At 53.2% G+C, this 25285-nt stretch overlaps 1 protein-coding gene across 1 annotated transcript in view; it reads right to left on the reverse strand.

The window, feature by feature from the left end:
• The window catches only part of TFDP1 (transcription factor Dp-1), a 66736-nt gene extending 42105 nt beyond the window's left edge, over nt 1-24631 (reverse strand). Inside the window, exon 1 of the mRNA XM_064361823.1 lies at nt 24458-24631. Within this exon, the coding sequence (XP_064217893.1) occupies nt 24458-24469 (12 nt within the window). The 5' untranslated portion in view covers nt 24470-24631. The remainder of the gene's footprint in view (nt 1-24457) is intronic.
• Nucleotides 24632-25285: the final 654 nt, after the last annotated feature.

The following is a 25285-nucleotide window of genomic DNA, read 5'->3' on the forward strand; positions in this document are numbered from 1 at the left end:
TCGGCGGCCCCAGCCACCCGCTTCCAGTACCCCAGCCCTGCAGGGCCACCTGCGTGGGCTGCCCTGCCCTGCCCAGCCTGGCAAGGGTGAGGGCAGCCTCAAGAGACCAACTCTGACCTTGCTGGCTCACCCTGAGGAAGCCACCAGCAAGCTGCTATATGCGGTGACCCACGTGGCAAAGCGTAAGAATGGCCTCCCTGACAGCCCACAAGGAGCGGGTACCAACAGCAGCCAGGTAAGTTAATTTGAAAGTGTCCTGCCCGGAGCCACTCAGGGCACTGGAGGCCAGGGCCGCCCAGGACAGGCTGGACAGGGGGCACGGGCTCCTAACAGACACTGGGAGGCAACTGACGCTGCTGGTTCAAGTTGCTAAGTCCAGGCAGAAGACAGTGGGTGACCACCAGCCCCGGCCTTCTCAGCTACAGAGGCCACCTAGAGGAAGAGGACATGGTGCCGCCACAGAGCAGGGGTGCAGCAGAAAATAACCTCGCGTCTGGAGAAGACCTGGGCAGCGTGAAGGCTCATCCACAAACATGGTCCGAGTGAGCGAAAGCATCAATTGGGAAGAGCAGGACAGGAGCTGCTGCATCTGGAAATGGCAGGACAGGAGCCTCAGGTCAAGTCTGCTACAGAAAACAATTACAGAAGAAATGTGTTTAAATCCATTGAATCTGTCTAACCTGATCAGAGAACCCGTGACGAGGGCAGGCAGGGCTAGTACTTAGACCCCTCACCCCAGGAAGAAGGCTCCAGGCAAAGCCCCTCTGCTGGGGCTGGGACCCCTAAGGGCCACATCTTGAGAAAAGACCTAGAAATTCACAGCCGGATCCTCACCCAACAGGAAGCCCAGACACCAAGACCTGAGGGACCCAACACCACCACCCGCGGTCCAGCTGCTGAGAAGGGCCCTGTACTTCCTCCACGGCTTCCAATATAAACGCCCAACAGGCCACGGGACAATTCCCAAGCAGACAAGAGAGCAAGTCATGACCAAAAACCAAGAGCATGGAGCCAGACCCACAGGGCTGGGGGCAAAATCACCAGAGGAACTGATCAGACGCTCAAGAAATTAAAGCTCAGGTTTGAGAATTTAAAGCTCAGGTTTGAAAACCAAAACAAAGTTCCAGAACAGAAAATACAATAACTGCATATTAGACACAATGAGATAAACTATCCAGTTTGGAGCACCGGTAACAGAAAAAGACAAACACAATGATGTTAAAAGGCCTAAGAAATGTACAATTTGCACCTAAGGAAAGAGGAAAAGGCAGTGAAAGTCTCATCAAAAGGAGCCATTAAAAAAAAAATTGGCTGCACAGCAAAAGAAACAACCATAAGAGTGAATCAGCAACCAACAGAATGGGAAAAAATTTTGGCAATCTACCCATCTCACAAAGGACTTATATCCAGAATCTACAAAGAACTAAAACAGATTTACAAGAAAAAAACAAGCCCATTCAAAAGTGGGTGAAGGACATGAACAGACACTTTACAAAAGAAGACATATATGAGGCCAACAAACATATGAAAAAATGCTCATCATCACTGGTCATTAGAGAAATGCAAATCAAAACCACATTGAGATACCATCTCACCCCAGTTAGAATGGCAATCATTAAAAAATCTGGAGACAACAGATGCTGCAGAGGATGTGGAGAAATAGGAACACTTTTACACTGTTCATGGGAGTGTAAATTAGTTAAACCATTGTGGAAGACAGTGTGGCGATTCCTCAAGGGCCTAGAAATAGAAATTCCATTTGACCCAGCAATCCCATTACTGGGTATATATCCAAAGGATTATAAGTCGTTCTATTATAAAGACACATGCACATGTATATTCACTGCAACACTGTTTACAATAGCAAAGACTTGGAACCAACCCAAATGCCCATCAATGATAGACTGGACAGGGAAAATGTGGCACATATATACCATGGAATACTATGCAGCCACAAAAAACAATGAGTTCGTGTCCTTTGTAGGGACATGGATGAACCTGGAAACCATCATTCTCAGCAAACTGACACAAAAACAGAAAATCAAACACTGCACGTTCTCACTCCTAGGCGGGCGCTGAACAATGAGAACACATGGACACAGGGAGGGGAGCATCACACACTGGGGTCTGTGGGGGGAACTAGGGGACGGACAGTGAGGGGTGAAGAGCTGGGGAGGGAAAACATGGGGAGAAACGTCAGATATAGGTGATGGGGAGGAAGGCAGCAAACCACATTGCCTTGTATGTACCTATGCAACAATCTTGCCCATTCTTCACATGTACACCAAAACCTAAAACGCAATAAAACATATATTTTTTAAAAAAAATCGGCTGGGTGCAGCGGCTCATGTTTGTAGTCCCAGCAGTACTTTGGGAGGCTAAGGCAGGCAGATCACTTGAGGCCAGGAGTTCATGACTAGCCTGGCCAACATGGAAAAACCCCATCTCTACTAAAAATACAAAAATTAGCCAGGTATGGTGGTATGCACCTGTAGTCCCAGCTATTCGGAAGGCTGAGGCAGGAGAATAGCCTGAACCCAGGAGGCGGAGGTTGCAGTGAGCCGAGATCACACCACTGCACTCCAGCCTGGGTAACAAGAGCGAAACTCCGTCTCAAAAAAGAAAAAAAAAAAAAAATCAAGAGTGCCGTACCCAGGGAGGACAGGCCTGCAACTCGCAGACCCAGGCCAGGACCATGCCCAGAACAGAGAAGCAGCACTGTAAGTCAGAACAGAGACAAGCAGTCAAACCCCTGAGAGTGGACTGGAGACATCACTCAGCATCCAGACAGAGAGGCCCTTCTGCGGGCCGGAGGCAGGGGAGACACACAGCACCCCTGGGCACCAGGAATGCAGGTGGAGGCCACAGGCACCCAGCAGCACCCCAGGAGCCACCACTCCCTGCTGCCCAACGGCTGTGGGCACAAGCCCCCATGGGTCTGCCCCCAGCTCGGCAACCCCACAGGGCCAAACCCATGCAAATCCTCCACAGATGTGCGCCAAAGACCACGCAAGATGTTCACGGCTATAAATGGTCATAACTGTAACTGCCAAAACTGGGACACGGTGAATGTCTGTTCTTGAGAACTCATCCGCAGTGGTATCCTTAGCACAAGCCACTGCTACTGGCAACAGAGCTGACTTCTCACCACTACTGGACTCCAGAACAGGAGGAGAATCGTGGTGGGGTGGAAGGATGGGGGGTGGGAGGATGCTGCCCCAAGGGGTGTGTGGGAGGCTCCTGGATGGCTGTGTTGCCACCTGCAATATTTAAAATCATTTAGCTGTACACTTCACATCTGTGTGTTTTACAGCTGTACACTTCACACCTGTGTGTTTTACAGCTGTACACTTCACATCTGTGTTTTACAGCTGTATACTTCACACCTGTGTTTTACAGCTCTATAGTTCACACCTGTTTTACAGCTGTACACTTCACACCTGTGTTTTACAGCTGTACACTTCACACCTGTTTTACAGCTGTACACTTCACACCTGTTTTACAGCTGTATACTTCACACCTGTTTTACAGCTGTACACTTCACACCTGTGTGTTTTACAGCTGTACACTTCACATCTGTGTTTTACAGCTGTATACTACACACCTGTTGTTTTACAGCTCTATAGTTCACACCTGTTTTACAGTTGTACAGTTCACACCTGTGTTTTACAGCTGTACAGTTCACACCTGTTTTACAGCTGTACACTTCACACCTGTGTTTTACAGCTGTATACTTCACACCTGTGTTTTACAGCTCTATAGTTCACACCTGTTGTTTTACAGCTCTATAGTTCACACCTGTTTTACAGTTGTACAGTTCACACCTGTGTGTTTTACAGCTGTACAGTTCACACCTGTTTTACAGATGTACAGTTCACACCTGTTTTATAGCTGTACACTTCACATCTGTGTTTTAGAGCTGTATACTTCACACCTGTTTTACAGCTGTATACTTTGCACCTGTGTTTTACAGCTGTATAATTCACATCTGCATATTTTACAGTAGACATAGTTATCATTCTTTAGGCTTTCTTGCACTTTATGTATTATTATTTACTAAAGTTTTTAAGTCACGAACACTAGAAAATATCAAGCAGAGTAAAGAAAGTATAAAAACAAAAGTAATGGGAGCTAAGTTGTGAGGATGGAAAGGCATAAGAATGATAAAATGGACTTTGGAGACTCGGGGTAAAGGGTGGGACGGGGTGAGGGATAAAAGACTACAAAAATTGTGTTCAGTGTACACTGCTCAGGTGATGGACGGGTGCACCAAAATCTCAGAAATCACCACTAAAGAACTTATTCATGTAACCAAATACCACCTGTTCCCCAAAAACCTATGGAAATAAAAAATAAAAATGAATAGAATAAAAATAAAACAAAAAAATACTAGACAAAACAGACCTTTATAAGTAATAATAACCAGTTAGAAAATACAATAGGTAAAAACACTCATTGATAGCAACAATTTTTAAAAATATATTAACTCCTGAGATCAAACCTACAAGCAAGATCTGTTATTTGCAAAACTAAAACTTTCACAGAGATCCTAATTTTTTTAAAGGTAAAGGAAACTTTACCCAAATGGAGACTCAAACCTTGTTCTTGGATAAGAATCAGAACTTGATTAAAAGACAATCACTTGGTAAGAAAATACAGAAGACACAAAGCTATTACCAAACATAAGACAAGACGTTCTAGCTATCCTATTAGTGCTCCGAGAAATGCAAACAACAGCCTGCCCTACTGGGCTGGCAGAGATGCCATGGCTGACAGCGCCCAGGTCCTCTTCCTCATCCTCGATCCCTGCCTGGGCAGCTGCACTTCCAAGAACCCATTAAGAGGGTAATTGGAAGCCCAACCCAGCCAGTGCATTTATCGCAGACTTGCTTAGATAAAGGCAAAGTGCTGCAGGCAACCTAAATAAACATGTGAGCCAAGTCTTAGTCCATTCAAATCCCGCTAAGAAACACCACAGCCTGCAGCCCTACGTACAAGGGTTCTCTCTCGCAGTCCTGGAACCCAACATACAGGGTTCTCTCTAGCGGTCCGGGGTTCTCTCTCACGGTCCTGGGTTCTCTCTCACGGTCCTGGGTTCTCTCTCACGGTCCTGGGTTCTCTCTCACGGTCCGGGGTTCTCTCTCACGGTCCTGGGTTCTCTCTCACGGTCCTGGGTTCTCTCTCGTGGTCCTGGGTTCTCTCTCACGGTCCTGGGTTCTCTTTCACGGTCCGGGGTTCTCTCTCACGGTCCTGGGTTCTCTCTCACGGTCCGGGGTTCACTCTCACGGTCCTGGGTCCTGGATTCTCTCTCACGGTCCTGGGTTCTCTCTCATGGTCCGGGGTTCTCTCTCGCGGTCCTGGGTCCTGGGTTCTCTCTCGTGGTCCTGGGTTCTCTCTCACGGTCCTGGGTTCTCTCTCACGATCCTGGGTTCTCTCTCACGGTCCGGGGTTCTCTCTCACGGTCCGGGGTTCTCTCTCATGGTCCGGGGTTCTCTCTCACGGTCCTGGGTCCTGGGTTCTCTCTCGCGGTCCTGGGTCCTGGGTTCTCTCTCGTGGTCCTGGGTTCTCTCTCACGGTCCTGGGTCCTGGGTTTTCTCTCACGGTCCTGGGTTCTCTCTCATGGTCGGAGCTTCTCTCTCGCGGTCCGGGGTTCTCTCATGGTCCTGGGTTCTCTCTCGCGGTCCTGGGTCCTGGGTCCTGGGTTCTCTCTTGTGGTCCTGGGTTCTCTCTCGTGGTCCTGGGTTCTCTCTCACGATCCTGGGTTCTCTCTCACGGTCCTGGGTTCTCTCACGGTCCTGGGTTCTCTCTCACGGTCCGGGGTTCTCTCTCACGGTCCTGGGTCCTGGGTTCTCTCTCGCGGTCCTGGGTCCTGGGTTCTCTCTCGTGGTCCTGGGTTCTCTCTCGTGGTCCTGGGTTCTCTCTCACGGTCACGGTCCGGGGTTCTCTCTCACGGTCCTGGGTTCTCTCTCGTGGTCCTGGGTTCTCTCTCGTGGTCCTGGGTTCTCTCGTGGTCCTGGGTTCTCTCTCACGGTCCTGGGTTCTCTCTCACGATCCAGGGTTCTCTCTCGCGGTTCTGGGTTCTCTCTCGCGGTCCTGGGTTCTCTCTCGCAGTCCTGGGGCCCTACATACAGGGGTTCTCTCTTGCGGTCCTGGGTTCTCTCTCACAGTCCTGGGTTCTCTCTCGCAGTCCAGGAGCCGTATGTGCAAGGGTTCTCTCTCGCGGTCCTGGGTTCTTTCTTGTGGTCGTGAACCCTACATACAACAGTTTTCTCTTGCGACCCTGTAGCCCTACGTGCAAGGATTCTCTCTCACGGTCCTGGAATCCTACCTGAAAGGGTCCTAGAGCCCTATGTGCGAGGGTTCCCTCTTGCTGTCCTGGAGGTGGAAGCTGGAGGTCAGGGCAGAGCCAGCTTCCAGGCTGCACCTACCACCTCCTCCTTGGGCTTCACAAGGTGGGAAAAGGTTGGGCTTGCCCTGGAAACTGGCTTATAAGGACGCTGATCCAACGGGGTGAGGGGCTACACCCTGGTGGCCTCATTCAATCCTAGTCACTCCCAAAGGTTCCCAACACACAACACCTTTCGAAGGATGAAATTCAGCCAGGGCAGCACATCATCAGGGTGGAGTGAGTGAGGGGGCATCGAGATCAGACTCCAGGAGCTGCTGAAAGGGAGCAAGGTTCCAATGCAAACAAACTTTCCAAATTTGAGACAACTTGAGAAATCTAAATGCTGCCTACGTGACAGTAACAGTGAATGATGATCTCTGAGAGACACGTCAGAATATTTAATAACTACTTAATGATCAACCTGGCCAAGCAAGGAGTCACCCAGGTCTGCGACGGGGACAAGGCACCTGCCCAATCTCTCTCCTTTGTGCATGTCTGAAATGTTCCACAAACATTTTAGAATTATCTTTGCTTATATTTACTGACATGAAAAAAAAAACCTAGAACAAACTGTTGAGTAAAACACAGCAGGGAACAAAACATGAGTTCATTTATTTAAAACTCTGTATGGCACATGTTTAAACACACACATCTAGGTTATCCCCAAAAACAATCACCAAAAAATATTAACAGCAGAGCCCCTGTGACAGTCATTTCAAATGACCAGTCACTTTCTTTCTGATACTTTTCCGCACATTTAAGTTTTTAAAGAAACTTTCCATTTTCATAACTGAACCAAGCAATAAGGCTATTTCATTTTCTAAACTAAGGAAAAAGCCAAACACCTAACGAGGTCTAGAGGTGATGAGTCCCTGCGGGTGAAGGTGGGGCCTAATGTCGCCCTAAGAAAGAGTCAGAGGAACCCGGCGTACCCGAGTGGGCAGAGAGACAGTGGCCACAGAGCCACAATGTGAGCCGTGCAGGGACAGAGAACGCCTCCTCCTGGCCCCACATGACTTAAAATGACCAGGAGAGCGGGGCACAGACTCCACCCACATGGGCGACACAAACCCCAGGCCCTCAGGGAGAAGCCCAGAGCCATCGGGCAGGGGAAGCCGAGGAGCAAGGAGGTAAGTTCACACACAACGCGAGTCACAGGAGTGGCAGTTTAGGAAGGTGGGGCTGTGCTTCAGGGGGCACCAGAACCTCCAGGAAACCAGTGGATTCTGAAGCCCCAGCAAGGATGAAGGGTGAGGCCCATCCACTCACAAGTAGACACCTGGAAGGCAGGTGCATCACCAATGCCAGCAGAGGCCACACTGCCTTCCTCTCCTCCAAGACTGGCAAAACCCCCTTTCACACCGAATGGGATTCGACACCTTGGCCCCCTCCCCTCTAGCCCCAGCATCGGGAGCCCTGAGTGGCACTTCCACGCAAACCCCTCCAGGCAGCCCAAGTGTCCGTGTCCATCAAATGCGGAAGCATTCACGCTGCCACGCCACCGCACCCTCCCCAGATCCCTGTGCCATCGGTGGAGGTCAGCATCTCTCTCCCAGGAGAGGCTGCGCTAATCTGTAATCAGACCGACTTTCAGACACCACTCTAAAGCCTGCTTTTCCAGCAGAGAAACACCAAATGATGTTCTAGTCTACAACAGGCACAAATACAAAACTGCCTGGAAAACCCATACGTCAGTTCCACAGCCGTCAAACATGTGCTTGCGTCCTGCCTCCTGCTGTCTTTGGGGTAGGTTTGCACCGGGTTGTGTGGTATGAACTGGCAGACGGGATTTTCCAGGGCTGTGGCTATGGGGAGTGAGGGACCAGATGGGGACTCGGCCACGCACCAGCAAGTGGCTCCCAACACAGCTGGATTCCGCACCCTTAAGGATGACTCACCTGAAATGCCAGCGGCTCCACTGCCCTTTCCTTACCAAGTCACTGCTGCATTTGAACACCGCGTGCCCGCTGCCCTCCTGAAGGCCACAGTCTGCAAGGAGGCCTGCGGCCTCAGGGACTCCACCTCTCCCGTTTCTGGCCACCCCCTTGATCACTCTAAACAGTGCCCAGGGCAAGTCGGGACCCCTCTGTGCAATGCTGGGGCAGGGGCAGAGGCAGGGACAAGGTCCCCAAGGTGCCTGGCTGCCGGCTCCTGAGCTCAGAGCCCTCACACTGGGCCCGTGGCAATGGCCATCCAACCAGCTCTGATCAGATCAGCCCCTCGTGGCTAGGAGTGGTCTTACCTGGGCCCAGGTCTGTGAGGTGCTCCTAATTTCACCAAAGCCTTATGTTCATTCATTTGAATCCATCCAAGTTCAGCCAGAACGGGACAAGCAACTGACGCCCTCCTTTCTCTCTCACTGCCCTGGAGGGAGGGCAGCGAGCCACCCACATGAGACAGGAGAGCACATGGAGGCCAGGAGTCCCCACCGGAGGATGCAGCGCTAGCAAAGGCCCAGCCGTGCAAGCCCCTGGGACCCCTGCCCCACACAGCTTCTTCCACAACACATCACACAGGTCTCAGAAGGAAAACGCTCCCCAGGGAAACGCAGCACCCGCTGCCCGACTGCGAGACGGAGTTCAGGCCTGAGGCCTCAGGGAAAAGCCACCCCCACAGCCCTCACCCAAGTATACTGCCGGCCCGTGGGAGGTGGAGACCATCCTCTGTTCATCTACTTATCTATCAGCTAACTTTAAAATAACAGTATGTTAATCTAACCTCTCTTCTCTTTGTACATTATACTCTTTTCCTTCTTACAAAGAATTTAAATTTCCATTTTAACAAAAACCAAGTGACCCAAGGACAGAGTGAGCCACCAGCACTCTCAGAAACCCTCCTCCAGGGTGGCCAGGTGTCAACACGGAGCAGCAACCCTGGCCAGACAACAGGTGTCCAGAGGCCTCAGGCGCCCACCCTGACCACGGCGCTGGGCAGGCAGCAGACCGAGGGGCAAGGCTGGACATCCATTCACGAGGACGCACCGTAAGGTAAGCTCAGGACAGGCCGAGGTGAGGGGAATGCACAGCCTTCTCACCAGCAGCCTTTCTAACTCAACAGTGAGCAAAACAGGGCTCCAGGGAACAAATGGCCGAAAACCACGAAGCGGGACTTCCAGGATCACAGTTCCCATGTGATAAATGTCACTGGAACCACGGGCTGGGATGGGGAACGGATGCTGAGGACATGGATTGGCATCAAGATCAACCTTGATGCTGACCACCTTCACCCGCTTCTACCCCAGACAGGACTTGGTCCGGCCACTGCAACAGGACCTGCTTTTCCATTTATTAGAGAAAAAAGAGGTTAAGTCCAGGCAAAAGTCATCATGGCCAGTTGATTCCACCAGCCTGAAAAGCCCCCACACACGAGTCTACGGACCAGGGTTTCCAGCTCTGCAGCCACACACCCCATGAGGCTGTCAAATGTGTGGCTCCTGCCCCCCAACCTGGCCGCACTGGGGGAGGGGACACGCAGGGTCTCACAAAGCGAGGGGAACCTGTCATCCCCAGCCAGCTCCACTCAGGCTACCTGTACAACACCGAGGCAGACATCTGTCCCCCACGATGCATCGTGTCAGACAAAGTGTCTACGCTTAAAAACGACTCCCCAAGTCCAAGAAAGCCCTAAAGCAGGAATGGCCTCTAAGAGTCAATAACCGGGTAAAAGGTATGACTTCAAATGGGATCCTCAAACTCAGACATGGAAACAAAGTCAGAGGCTGAACTCCCACCAGAGCCATCTCCCTCTTCATCCTGCCTCCCGCAAAATATAATCGAGGTTCTATCAACAGTAGTGACATGAGATATTTTAACTCAAACCCTGATTTCTCTGAAAGGCAAAATAAATAGCAGAGTCTAAAATAAGTTCCATACAAATTACTCTGAGCCATTAACACTTTCAAGGAGAGGAAGCAAATGACTACACAGCAGCTGAAAAGCCTGACGGCCACACCTCACCCTGCGCTGAAAGCGACCCGGCAGTAAGTCTCAAAGACCAGCATGTGCACTCACAGACATGCATGCACACAGGCAATTTCACCGCCAGGAGTTATCCTAAGGCTCACTGTGGATTTGTGCAACTTTGAGAAGATTTAACTGGAAACCACGGGAATCCCCAAACACAGAAAAGTGGGTAATTACTGAGGCACATCCATGCAGCAGGAAGAGCTCTCCTAACTCCACCGCCTCTTCCATAAAGCACCAGGCCGACAGGACTCTCTCAGCCCATCTGTCTCAGACTCGGCCTTGTTCATTCCAGACACCCCTCCATGCCAGCGGCACTGTCACCAGAATTCTGGGAAAACCACAAACAACCCAGGAGTCTGCATTCCATGTCCCGAGATGTCTTTCATGTTCTCCACTCAGCCTACAGAAAGCAAAACCCAGTACCGTGGGTGTGGCTCGAAGGGGTGGCCCACTCTCGAAGAACGGGCATTCAGTCCAGAGCCAAGAGATCTGGGGACCAGATGCACATTTGTCTGAATGTAAAATGCGTTAGTGCATTTTTTAAAATTATTTCTCTTTTTTTAATTATTTCACTTTTTCAGTAACTGACCATCTATGACTCCCCAACATACCAATAAATGTACAGCTGCTAAAAACATGGTAGAAAAAAATAACTGACCGGGGAAAACACTGACAATATACTGACGTGAAAAGATTAGAATCAGAAGGCACAGTACGCTCCATCTTGGAAAAGCTGCCTTCATTACATACGGCCAGACAGAACCCCAACAGGCACATGCTCTGAAACCCTAACAATCCATCGTACCTATGAATGCAGTTTCATCTTCTTCTTTTCGCTTTCCTAGAATTTTGCCAAATTTTCTGCAACTAAGAGCACTCTTAGAAATATCACTTGAACTTTTATTTATTAAGTCACACTTTTTTCTTGTGGAAAGTCTACTTAACGGCTACAATTAAAAAGCAACTGCAACAGAAAAGCCGGCTGCTGCAGCACCCAGCACACACAGGTCACCCGGTAACACAGGGATTCCGTGTCCACTGGGAATGGGTGGCAGCTACAGCCTACGCCTGGGCACAACTGAGGACCGGCACACAGGACCTGTCACCCGGGCAGGGCTGAGGACCAGCACACAGGACCTGTCACCTGGGCACAACTGAGGACCAGCACACAGGACCTGTCACTTGGGCAGGGCTGAGGACCGGCACACAGGACCTGTCACCTGGGCAGGGCTGAGGACCAGCACACAGGACCTGTCACCTGGGCACAACTGAGGACCAGCACACAGGACCTGTCACCTGGGCAGGGCTGAGGACCAGCACACAGGACCTGTCACCTGGGCAGGGCTGAGGACCGGCACACAGGACCTGTCACCTGGGCAGGGCTGAGGACCGGCACACAGGACCTGTCACCTGGGCACAACTGAGGACCAGCACACAGGACCTGTCACCTGGGCAGGGCTGAGGACCAGCACACAGGACCTGTCACCTGGGCAGGGCTTAGGACCAGCACACAGGACCTGTCACCTGGGCACAACTGAGGACCGGCACACAGGACCTGTCACCTGGGCAGGGCTGAGGACCGGCACACAGGACCTGTCACCTGGGCACAACTGAGGACCAGCACACAGGACCTGTCACTTGGGCAGGGTTGAGGACCGGCACACAGGACCTGTCACCTGGGCAGGGCTGAGGACCGGCACACAGGACCTGTCACCTTGGCAGGGCTGAGGACCGGCACACAGGACCTGTCACCTGGGCAGGGCTGAGGACCAGCACACAGGACCTGTCACCTGGGCACAACTGAGGACCGGCACACAGGACCTGTCACCTGGGCAGGGCTGAGGACCAGCACACAGGACCTGTCACCTGGGCACAACTGAGGACCAGCACACAGGACCTGTCACTTGGGCAGGGTTGAGAACCAGCACACAGGACCTGTCACCTGGGCAGGGCTGAGGACCAGCACACAGGACCTGTCACCTGGGCAGGGCTGAGGACTGGCACACAGGACCTGTCACCTGGGCAGGGCTGAGGACCGGCACACAGGACCTGTCACCTGGGCAGGGCTGAGGACCAGCACACAGGACCTGTCACCTGGGCAGGGCTGAGGACCAGCACACAGGACCTGTCACTTGGGCAGGGTTGAGAACCAGCACACAGGACCTGTGACCTGGGCAGGGCTGAGGACCGGCACACAGGACCTGTCACCTGGGCAGGGCTGAGGACTGGCACACAGAACCTGTCACCTGGGCAGGGCTGAGGACCAGTGCACATCACATCTGTCACCTAGGCACGGATGAGGACCCGTGCAAAGCACACCTGTCACTTGGGCATGGATGAGGACCAGCGCACACCACACCTATCACCTGGGCATGGATGGAGGGTAGAGTGGAGGACCCGCAGAACCCACATCTGTCACCTGGGCAGGGCTGAGGACCTGCACACACACCACACCTGTCACCTGGGCACGGATGAGGACCAGCACACACACTTGTCACCTGGGCGGGGCTGAGGACCCATTCACACCACACTTGTCACCTGGGCAGAGCTGAGGACCCATGCACACCACACCTGTCACCTAGGCAGGGCTGAGGGCCCATGCACACCACACTTGTCACCTGGGCAGAGCTGAGAACCTGTACACACCACACCTGTCACCTGGGCAGAGACGAGGACCTGTGCACACCACACCTGTCACCTGGGCAGAGACGAGGACCTGTGCACACCACACCTGTCACCTGGGCAGAGACGAGGACCTGCACACACCACACCTGTCACCTGGGCAGGGCTGAGGATCCATGCACACCACACCTGTCACCTAGGCAGAGACGAGGACCTGTGCACACCACACCTGTCACCTGGGCAGGGCTCAGAGCCCACGCACACCACACCTGTCACCTAGACACAGATGAGGACCTATGCACACCACATCTGTCACCTGGGCAGGGCTCAGGGCCCACGCACACCACACCTGTCACCTGGGCAGGGCTGAGGACCCGTACACACACCTGTCACCTGGGCAGGGCTGAGGGCCGTGCACACCACACCTGTCACCTGGGCAGGGCTCAGGGCCCACGCACACCACACCTGTCACCTAGACACAGATGAGAACCTATGCATACCACATCTGTCACCTGGGCAGGGCTCAGGGCCCCCACACACACCTGTCACCTGGGCAGGGCTGAGGGCCTGTGTCACCTAGACACAGATGAGGACCTATGCACACCACATCTGTCACCTGGGCAGGGCTGAGGGCCCACGCATACCATACCTGTCACCTGGGCAGAACTGAGGACCCATGCACACCACCTCTGTCACCAGAGCAGGGCTGAAGACCTGCGCACACCACACCTGTCACCTGGGCAGACGGGGAGGGCCAGGGACAGGCTGGGCTGGCAATGCTGGATTCTGGGCTGACCCACCGAGGTTTCTGATCCCCTCCTGCTTCCCCGTCCATCTGACTGGATCACACTGTCTCTTTTCCTCAGCCCCCGATGATGCGATGTTACTGAACAGGAGACCAGGGTACACAGAGTAAGCACCTGTGTTAAGATACTGTATCTCACAGCCACAGAGGACACATAAGGGTTTCATTCATCAGACCAGAATCCCTGAGAAACTGGACCATGTGAAAACAGGATTCACGGCCAGGCAGAGTGGCTCATGCCTGTAATCCCAGCACTTTGGGAGGCCGAGACGGGTGGATCACCTGAGGTCAAGAGTTCGAGACAGGCTGACCAACATGGAGAAACCTCGTCTCTACTAAAAATATGCTGGGCGTAGTGGTACATGCCTGTAATCCCAGCTACTCAGGAGGCTGAAACAAGAGAATTGCTTGAACCCAGAAGGCAGAGGTTGCAGTGAGCCGAGATCATGCCATTGCATTCCAGCCTGGGCAACAAGAGTGAAACTGTCTCAAAAGAAAAAAAAATAGGACTCACGTAACAGACAAAAGACTTTGACAGGAAGAGACAGATACAACTCTTCATCCTTGAGTCTCAAAATTACCTGCAGCACATGCGAATAGAGCCTCTAAACTGTAGACACCTTACAAGCCATCGTCAGCATCCGCACAGGTGCCCTGAAGCTGAGTCAGGATGCTGCGGGAATCTCAGCCACCCAATAATATGTAGAAACAGTGGTCACTTTTCCAGGCCTGCACTACGCAGAAAATACACAGATAGCAGTGCATGGCCAGCACCCAAACAACCAGAATCATCTGAGTAAGAAAACACCTGGGGGGGTGAGGGATCATCTAATTCAGCCGATGCTGACACCCGCCCTTCCCCCCATAGATCCACCCCCATGTGTAGTTTAAAAGCCACGCACTGCAGCCAGGCCTCCACTCTGAGCAAAACCAAGTCCCTTATGGCAAACAGCAGAAAGCCACACTGTAAGTCAAGCTAAACATCAACTGCAAATCTGGATTTTCTAATTGTTCCACAACAAAATATTTTTAATGAAAATATGAAGAGTGAAAAGTTTTTACCACCCCCTAAAGAGCACCCAACAGTTCTACCGCAAGTCCAGCTGTGCATCAAAGGTGACGTTTCCAATTCTTATAAACTCCAGAGATTTATTCCAAATACCAGAAGTAAAGAGCTAACAAAGAGCTGATTATGTAAGAAAAAGATACCCTTTTTACTTTTTGAATTTTATACCAGATGTTCCCGTAATACCTCTTTTAAAGCAAGATGCCGGGGCCGGGCGTGGTGGCTCATGCCTATAATCCCAGCACTTTGGGAGGACAAGGCAGGTGGATCATGAGGTCAGGAGATAGAGACCATCCTGGTAAACATAGTGAAACCCCGTCTCTACTAAAAATACAAAAAAAATTAGCTGGGCGTGGTGGCGCATGCCTGTGGTCCCAGCTACTCGGGAGGCTGAGGCAGGAGAATTGCTTGAACCTGGGAGGTGGAGGTTGCGGTCAACCGAGATCGCACCATTGCACTCCAGCCTGGGCAACAACAGCGAAACTCCGTCTCAAAAAAAAAAAAAAAAAAGCAAGATGCCCTAACTTTTCTTTTTTTTTTTTTCTTAAGACAAAGTCTTGCCCTGTTGCTCAGGCTGGAGTACGATGGCGTGATCTCAGCTCACCGCAACCTCCACCTCCCAGGTTCAAGCAATTCTCCTGCCTCAGCCTCCCGAGTAGCTGGGACTACAGGCACCCGCCACCACGCCCAGCTAATTTTTGTATGTTTAGTAGAAACAGCGTTTCACGTTGGCCAGGTTGGTCTCCAACTCCTAACCTCAAGTGATCTGCCCGCCTTGGCCTCCCAAAGTGCTGAGATTATGGCGTGAGCCACCGTGCACGGCTGGGGCAAAACTTTTAATTAACCTACTGTTTTCTAATTTTTAGTATCCTTTCAGAGTTTCTCTAACTTCATCCTATGTAGAAAAAACAATAATCCTAGCTGGGCTCACTGGCTCACGTCTGTAATCTCATCACTTTGGGAGGCCAAGATGGGCAGATCACCCGAGGTTGGGAGTTCGAGACCAGCCTGGCCAAAATGGAGAAACTCTGTCTCTACTAAAAATACAAAAAATTAGCCAGGTGTGGTGACGCATGCCTGTCATACCAGCCACTTGGGAGGCTGAAGCAGGAGAATCGCTTGAACCTGGGAGGCAGAGGTTGCAGTGAGCCGAGATCTTGTCATTGCACTATAGCCTGGGCAACAAGAGCGAAACTCTGTCTCAAAAGTAATAATAATAATCCTCAAATATAAAAAGACTGTTGTAAAAACAGGCATGTCATCCTAGATTTCTTCAACACTTAAACCTGAGGGGGGTAAACTGACAACCTTCTAAACCTCGAATGTAAAGCTGTTTCTTTATGCAGACAGAAGAAGGCCTGAGTGGCTGAATCCTGCTCCCAGAACTCACTTCTTCAAACACTGAAGGAACCGGCAGTTTGTTGCTGCATCAGGTTCACCTCCTCAGGCCCGAATGTCATCGTCCAGGTCTGCAAAAGGACACCTGGTGCGTAGACCCTTAGAGACCCTCACTGGTCCCCTCTTGGCATTAGCGAGGCCTCGTGACAGCATCACTCAAACACCTCCATGGTGGGACCCACTCATTCATTTGGTTCCCAGCTCTCAATTTCAGGATCTCCCCATAAACTGACAGGACACAAACAGGCACCACAGGACGGTTTCACAACCAATGCCACATGCTGGGCAGTGACGTCCACGGCCACGTTCTCTGCACAGGGAGCTGACCAGTCCAAGTCCCCACATAGTCCAAGAGCAGGTTCAGATTCCCTGCATCTTTCTACCTACGAACAGCAGGAGGAGCTTGGAGAGGCAAACAGGACCCCAGAAACAGCCCCACATGGGCTACACCCCAATGTCTCAAAACAAAAGCATCCCTGTCATGTTTGATGAATTCATCATCTACCTGCCTTCCCACTCACAAACCTTCATGACACTGGACAACTGTGTGTGAGGACAGGATCTTCCGAGGTGGGGAGAGGAGAGGCGCGGCCCTGCCTGATCCCACCAAGGGTCACGCTGCCTGGGCAGGTGGGAAACGTGGCTGCAGGCCGAGAAGCCAGTGCCAGGCCACATTCCCTCACCCAAGGGCCCTGCCAGCCCAGCTAGCCCAGCTCTAGAACAGCCTGGACCCGTGCAGCAGGAGTGACTTGTGCCTATGACCTGCCCAACTCTACAGGAGGCGCCAAAGCACCTTCCAAGACTACATCTGAGAACGGTTCCAGAGCAGCCACCGTACTTGCAATGGGAGCCCACAGATCTGCGGGTCACAGGTACCCTGCTCGGGAGCACCACAGGAGGTCAGCCTCTGTGGGCCCTGAAGGGGAGGGCCTGAGACGTTACAAGGACAGTTCGGAAACTCAAAGAATCTGTATGGACCTCGCAAGGCGTCTCCAAATCTAAGACCAGACTGGGTGGGCCAGGCATGGAAACAGTCCCCACAGCAAGGAAACCCTTCCAAAAGTGCCAGTGGAGTCCATCATCTTCATAACAGATTTCTGTAAGTGACCCACGTCATGCCAGTGCTCCTGCCAGGCAAGACCAGGCCTCGGGTTCCTGGCACCAGCCAGGTGGCCAACCGGCAGCTGACTCTTACTCTCCCCATTCTCCCAATCAGAGTATAAAGAGATATTCCACTTGAACTCACCAACTTAATTTAAATAAATAAAATAAAAAACAAACACCTGGGCAAGAGAGCAGAAATCTAATCCTTCTCACCGTTTCTCCAGCTGGGTAACATGAAAGGCACAGACTTTCCTGGCTGTTTCCTCCTCCTGTGACAGTACATCACTGACTCCACCGCCACCACTCACTCCCCACCTACTCCACCGCCACTCACTCTCCACCTACTCCACCATCACCACTCACTCTCCACCTACTCCACCATCACCACTCACTCTCCACCTACTCCATCACCACTCACTCTCCACCTACTCCACCATCACCACTCACTCCCCACCTACTCCACCATCACCACTCACTCTCCACCTACTCCACCACCGCCACTCACTCTCCACCTACTCCACCACCGCCACTCACTCTCCACCTACTCCACCACCGCCACTCACTCCCCACCTACTCCACCACCGCCACTCACTCCCCACCTACTCCACCACCGCCACTCACTCCCCACCTACTCCACCATCACCACTCACTCTCCACCTACTCCATCACCACTCACTCTCCACCTACTCCACCATCACCACTCACTCCCCACCTACTCCACCATCACCACTCACTCTCCACCTACTCCACCATCACCACTCACTCCCCACCTACTCCACCACCGCCACTCACTCCCCACCTACTCCACCACCGCCACTCACTCCCCACCTACTCCACCACCGCCACTCACTCCCCACCTACTCCACCACCGCCACTCACTCCCCACCTACTCCACCACCGCCACTCACTCTCCACCTACTCCACCATCGCCACTCACTCTCCACCTACTCCACCACCACCACTCACTCTCCACCTACTCCACCACCGCCACTCACTCCCCACCTACTCCACCACCGCCACTCACTCCCCACCTACTCCACCACCGCCACTCACTCTCCACCTACTCCACCATCGCCACTCACTCTCCACCTACTCCACCATCACCACTCACTCTCCACCTACTCCACCACCACCACTCACTCTCCACCTACTCCACCATCACCACTCACTCTCCACCTACTCCACCACCGCCACTCACTCTCCACCTACTCCACCATCACCACTCACTCTCCACCTACTCCACCATCACCACTCACTCTCCACCTACTCCACCATCACCACTCACTCTCCACCTACTCCACCACCACCACTCACTCTCCACCTACTCCACCACCACCACTCACTCTCCACCTACTCCACCACCGCCACTCACTCTCCACCTACTCCACCATCGCCACTCACTCTCCACCTACTCCACCATCGCCACTCACTCTCCACCTACTCCACCACCGCCACTCACTCTCCACCTACTCCACCACCACCACTCACTCTCCACCTACTCCACCACCGCCACTCACTCTCCACCTACTCCACCACCACCACTCACTCTCCACCTACTCCACCACCGCCACTCACTCCCCACCTACTCCACCACCGCCACTCACTCTCCACCTACTCCACCATCGCCACTCACTCTCCACCTACTCCACCACCGCCACTCACTCTCCACCTACTCCACCATCACCACTCACTCTCCACCTACTCCACCACCACCACTCACTCTCCACCTACTCCACCACCATCACTCACTCCCCACCTACTCCACCACCACCACTCACTCTCCACCTACTCCACCATCACCACTCACTCTCCACCTACTCCACCATCACCACTCACTCTCCACCTACTCCACCATCACCACTCACTCTCCACCTACTCCACCATCACCACTCACTCTCCACCTACTCCACCATCACCACTCACTCTCCACCTACTCCACCATCACCACTCACTCTCCACCTACTCCACCATCACCACTCACTCCCCACCTACTCCACCACCACTCACTCTCCACCTACTCCACCACCACCACTCACTCTCCACCTACTCCACCATCACCACTCACTCTCCACCTACTCCACCATCACCACTCACTCCCCACCTACTCCATCACCACTCACTCCCCACCTACTCCATCACCATTCACTCTCCACCTACTCCACCACCACCACTCACTCTCCACCTACTCCACCACCACCACTCACTCTCCACCTACTCCACCACCACCACTCACTCTCCACCTACTCCACCACCACCACTCACTCTCCACCTACTCCACCATCACCACTCACTCTCCACCTACTCCACCACCACCACTCACTCTCCACCTACTCCACCACCACTCACTCTCCACCTAGTCCACCACCACTCACTCTCCACCTACTCCACCACCACTCACTCTCCACCTACTCCACCATCACCACTCACTCTCCACCTACTCCACCGCCACTCACTCTCCACCTACTCCACCGCCACTCACTCTCCACCTACTCCACCATCACCACTCACTCTCCACCTACTCCACCATCACCACTCACTCTCCACCTACTCCACCATCACCACTCACTCTCCACCTACTCCACCACCACCACTCACTCTCCACCTACTCCACCACCACCACTCACTCTCCACCTACTCCACCATCACCACTCACTCTCCACCTACTCCACCGCCACTCACTCTCCACCTACTCCACAATCACCACTCACTCTCCACCTACTCCACCACCACCACTCACTCTCCACCTACTCCACCACCACCACTCACTCTCCACCTACTCCACCATCACCACTCACTCTCCACCTACTCCATCACCACTCACTCTCCACCTACTCCACCATCACCACTCACTCTCCACCTACTCCACCATCACCACTCACTCTCCACCTACTCCACCATCACCACTCACTCTCCACCTACTCCACCATCACCACTCACTCTCCACCTACTCCACCACCACCACTCACTCTCCACCTACTCCACCACCACCACTCACTCTCCACCTACTCCACCATCACCACTCACTCTCCACCTACTCCACCGCCACTCACTCTCCACCTACTCCACCATCACCACTCACTCTCCACCTACTCCACCACCACCACTCACTCTCCACCTACTCCACCACCACCACTCACTCTCCACCTACTCCACCATCACCACTCACTCTCCACCTACTCCACCACCACTCACTCTCCACCTACTCCACCGCCACTCACTCTCCACCTACTCCACCATCACCACTCACTCTCCACCTACTCCACCATCACCACTCACTCTCCACCTACTCCACCATCACCACTCACTCTCCACCTACTCCACCACCACCACTCACTCTCCACCTACTCCACCACCACCACTCACTCTCCACCTACTCCACCATCACCACTCACTCTCCACCTACTCCACCGCCACTCACTCTCCACCTACTCCACCATCACCACTCACTCTCCACCTACTCCACCACCACCACTCACTCTCCACCTACTCCACCACCACCACTCACTCTCCACCTACTCCACCATCACCACTCACTCTCCACCTACTCCACCACCACTCACTCTCCACCTACTCCACCACCACCACTCACTCTCCACCTACTCCACCGCCACTCACTCTCCACCTACTCCACCGCCACTCACTCTCCACCTACTCCACCATCACCACTCACTCTCCACCTACTCCACCATCACCACTCACTCTCCACCTACTCCACCATCACCACTCACTCTCCACCTACTCCACCACCACCACTCACTCTCCACCTACTCCACCACCACCACTCACTCTCCACCTAATTCACCACCCCTCACTCTCCACCTAATCCACCATCACCACTCACTCTCCACCTAATCCACCATCACCACTCACTCTCCACCTACTCCATCGCCACTCACTCTCCACCTACTCCACCATCACCACTCACTCTCCACCTACTCCATCGCCACTCACTCTCCACCTACTCCACCATCACCACTCACTCTCCACCTACTCCACCATCACCACTCACTCTCCACCTACTCCACCACCACCACTCACTCTCCACCTACTCCACCACCACCACTCACTCTCCACCTACTCCACCGCCACTCACTCTCCACCTACTCCACCGCCACTCACTCTCCACCTACTCCACCACCACCACTCACTCTCCACCTACTCCACCACCACTCACTCTCCACCTACTCCACCATCACTCACTCTCCACCTAATCCACCACCCCTCACTCTCCGCCTAATCCACCATCACTACTCACTCTCCACTACTTCATCACCACCACCACCACCACCACCGACTCTCCAGCTACTGCACAATCAATGATCACTCTCCTCACTGCTCCACAGTCATTTCCTACACACACTACAAACCTCTCAAAATACCTCTCTCCTCATGTGTAGCTCCTTGCCATGTAGACCTTCACACCCACTGCCTGTCAAATGCTGTTCAAAGACGACACCCCCAGAGGACTGACCTCATCCTGTTCTTTCTACCCCTTACTCACAAGGAACCGTTTCCCATCTGCTTGTCTCCCTGTGCCCTACTTGAGGTTGGAAGCTCCTAGGTTGTTTTTCTCGTCTTCTCTCTAGAACCTTCCAGTCGCAGGTCTTGGGTGTCCTGGGTTCTCCTCCTCCATGGTGACCACCAGGGCCTAGCTCCAGTTCCCTGCATCCCCTGGCTGCTTATGGCCCTTCGCAGAGGCCCCAGGGCTCTTAGAAGCTGGAGACCTGCCTCCTTAAACCCAAATGTCACATCTTCCCCCCAGCATAAGGTCTTTTGTCGTACACCTGTGATTTTACCGCAGTAGCAGTGCTTTGAAAACCTAACTGGTGGGCTGGGTGCGGTGGCTCATGCCTGTAATCCCAGCACTTTGGGAAGCTGAGGTGGGTGAATCACATGAGGTCAGGAGTTCGAGACCATCCTGGCCTACATGATGACACCCCATCTCTACTTAAAATACAAACAATTAGCTGGGCATGGTGGCGGGTGTCTGTAATCCCAGCTACTCAGGAGGCTGAGGAGAACAGCTTAAACCCAAGTCACGGAGGTTGTAGTGAGCAGAGGTCACGCCATCGCACTCCATCCTGAGCAACAAGAGTGAAACTCCGTCTCAAAACAAACAAACAAACAAAAAACCTAACTGGTGATGTACGTTCCCTTGTGCAAAAGCTGCCAACATCATCTTTCCAAAACTGGAATGTCACACCGCTACTTAAAAAAGAGTTAGCTAGGCTGGGCGTAGTGGCTCACACCTGTAATCCCAGCACTCTGGGAGGCCAAGGCAGGTGGATAATTGAGGTCAAGAGTTCAAGACCAGCCTGGCCAACATGGTGAAACCCTGTCTTTACTAAAAATACAAAAAAATTTGCCAGGCATGGTGGCACACACCTGTAATCCCGGCTTCTCAGAGGCTGAGGCGGGAGGATTGTTGTCCAGGAGGCAGAGGTTGCAGTGAGCCAAAACTGCGCCACTGCACTCCAGCTTGGGAGACAGAGTGAAACTGTTTCAAAAAAAAAAAAAGGCTAGAGAAAACATCAAATTCATTGACTTGCCCACAACCTCCCTTTCCAGCCGGACACAGCACTCCTGACCACTCCCAGGCTTTGAACAGGGAAGGAGGCCTCACCAGCTATAAAATCCTACTCTCCTCCCAGCACCAGCCTCCAACTAGGATCACAACCCTTGAGGGTTAGGTGAACCCCCACCCCGTGCCTATGCAGCCCTTGACAAATGCTGCATCTCAGATGCCCACACTGGATGGAGCATTCAGGGTCCTGCAGAGCCTAAACACCTTTCTGTACGCTCTCTAACCCCAGCCTTCCAATACATGCTGCTCACAGACAGTGCCAATGAAATCAAGGGGGGATGAAAAGAGGGCCCTGGAGACACCATCCGTTATGTATCAAAGCGTGTTTGAGAACCATTTCAGGAAACCACACGGGAAACCACACAACACCAGAAGCGTGCGCTAACCAAGGCCCTAGGCCCAGCTCCTACCATGAGGAGACGTAATGCACGTGGCTGCACACGGAGCACATGCCCACGTCTGGCATCTGGAGTGCATGCGTACACGAGGGCAGGGCATGGTACAACGAGCACAGGAGAGAGGATACAAGTGACTTCAAAAACCCACACTGGGTTTACCTGAGTGCTCATACACACTCTCTAAAGCAGATCCCAGTGCTTAAAGCCAGGGACGCTGTGTGACATGTGTGGTGGTAGGTCAAGGAGGGCAGGTGCCCCACAAGATCCTGCAGGGACCACTGAAACCTGTGCGCCCATGGAGGGCTCCACACTCTGGATGCATTTTCGCTGTATCTCAGGCAGAGGTAGCACGTGTGGCCTGTTTCCAACTCTGTATGGTAAGTAGGTAAACACATCAACAGTCCCTTCCACTCACAGTTACAGAGTGATGCGTGGTGGAAAACACTAACAAATCCAGCTGTTTCAGTGACTGACATTACAAAGCACGGCAAATAACTGCACAACAATAAAACTGACTACATTTCTGGCCTTAAAAGCCTCTTTCCCCACACAAGTTTAAAAAATTATTCAAAATACTCTATAGTTTCATGACAAATACAAAACAGGCTACCATTTTTTACCAGATTTCATAAATCACCAAATCTCATCCTTCTGAGAAAGTGGTCACAAGTGCTTAGCACTCAGTCCACCCAAGTGGAATTAACTTCCTCTGCAGTAAGACAGGTGCCAGCAGGTGGCTACATCCTGAGCCCTGGCCTCACCCCTCGTCTCATGTGGAAGTCCCTCAAGAAATAGGGAATTCGCTGTGGGTATGCAATGCCCTCCACCTCATTTAACTAAGGAGTTTATTCAAAATTATTAACAGTCGTTAAAGATAAGCAAAAAGTCAGAAGGCACCACCCGACCGCACAGCGTGGTATCCAAGACCACAACCAGGCGGTGGTGAGCACAGCTTCGGAGAGCAGAGCCTTCCATCTTTCACCTTCATCCCGCTTCAGACGCTTTAAAAGTCTGAAAATAAACACTACCGTAGCTTATGTGTTATCATTCTGAAATAAAGGCAGCAAACTACAAAGAATTTAGTGCGAAACAAACATTCGTGTGGAGCATGAAGCAAACATACTTACATCTTTTGCCATGTTACCAGATCCGGGAAATCAATGCTACAAATGTTCACCCTCCCAGAGAAGAAAAATGATTTTTCTGGTAAAAAAAAAAAGGAAGGAAAAACGAGAAATAAGTAAGAATGAAAAAGAAGTTTAAAAAAAAACACATCTCAAAGAAAACGTGGACCTTCCTTCCCAAAGGCGCCCTCCATTCTGGGAGCGGAGCTGGCCAAACAACTCCCACACTCGATTTTAAGACACCTGGCCAGACGGAAATGCCCCCTACGGAAAAGTGGTCCGCGGGCCCGCATGGTCACCACCAAGACCCCCAGGTCCCCGACGGCCCGCCCAGCGGCCGAGGGTGGGGCCGAGCCCCGGCAGCCAGGGCGCAGCGCCTCCCTCCCGCCGCTGCAGGGGGGGCCCCCCGCCACCCACCTGGGCGCAGCCCCGGGGTCCCGGCGCAACGTGCAAGCTCGCGGCGTCCACCCAGACCCCGGCGGCGCCCGCCCGGCTGACCGGTAACTCTGACAGGTGGGCTTCCGGGGTCCGCGCCGCGCGCCTGTCACTAGGCCTCGGGCCGCCTCCGCACGAGGCGCCTCCCGCGCGCGCCGGAACCGGGTCCCCGCGGGCCGCCGTGGCGCGGCCTCCCCTCCCCCGCCCTGCGCGCTCCGGCCGACCCTGCCCCCGGCTCCGGCCCCGGTCCCACCTCTGGCGCGGGGCACGGGCGCTGCTGTCGGCCGGGAGGGCCGGGCCCAGGGACCCCCGTCCCGCGGTCACCTGGGGAGCCCCAACCAGCGCCGAGCACGCGGGGTCTCCGGGGCACAGGAGCGCGCGGTGCGCGGGAGGGCG

This window comes from Aotus nancymaae, unplaced genomic scaffold (assembly GCF_030222135.1).
Source record: "Aotus nancymaae isolate 86718 unplaced genomic scaffold, 86718_ANA_hifiasm-v0.15.2.pri h1tg000044l, whole genome shotgun sequence".
In the NCBI taxonomy this organism is placed as follows: domain Eukaryota; kingdom Metazoa; phylum Chordata; class Mammalia; order Primates; family Aotidae; genus Aotus; species Aotus nancymaae.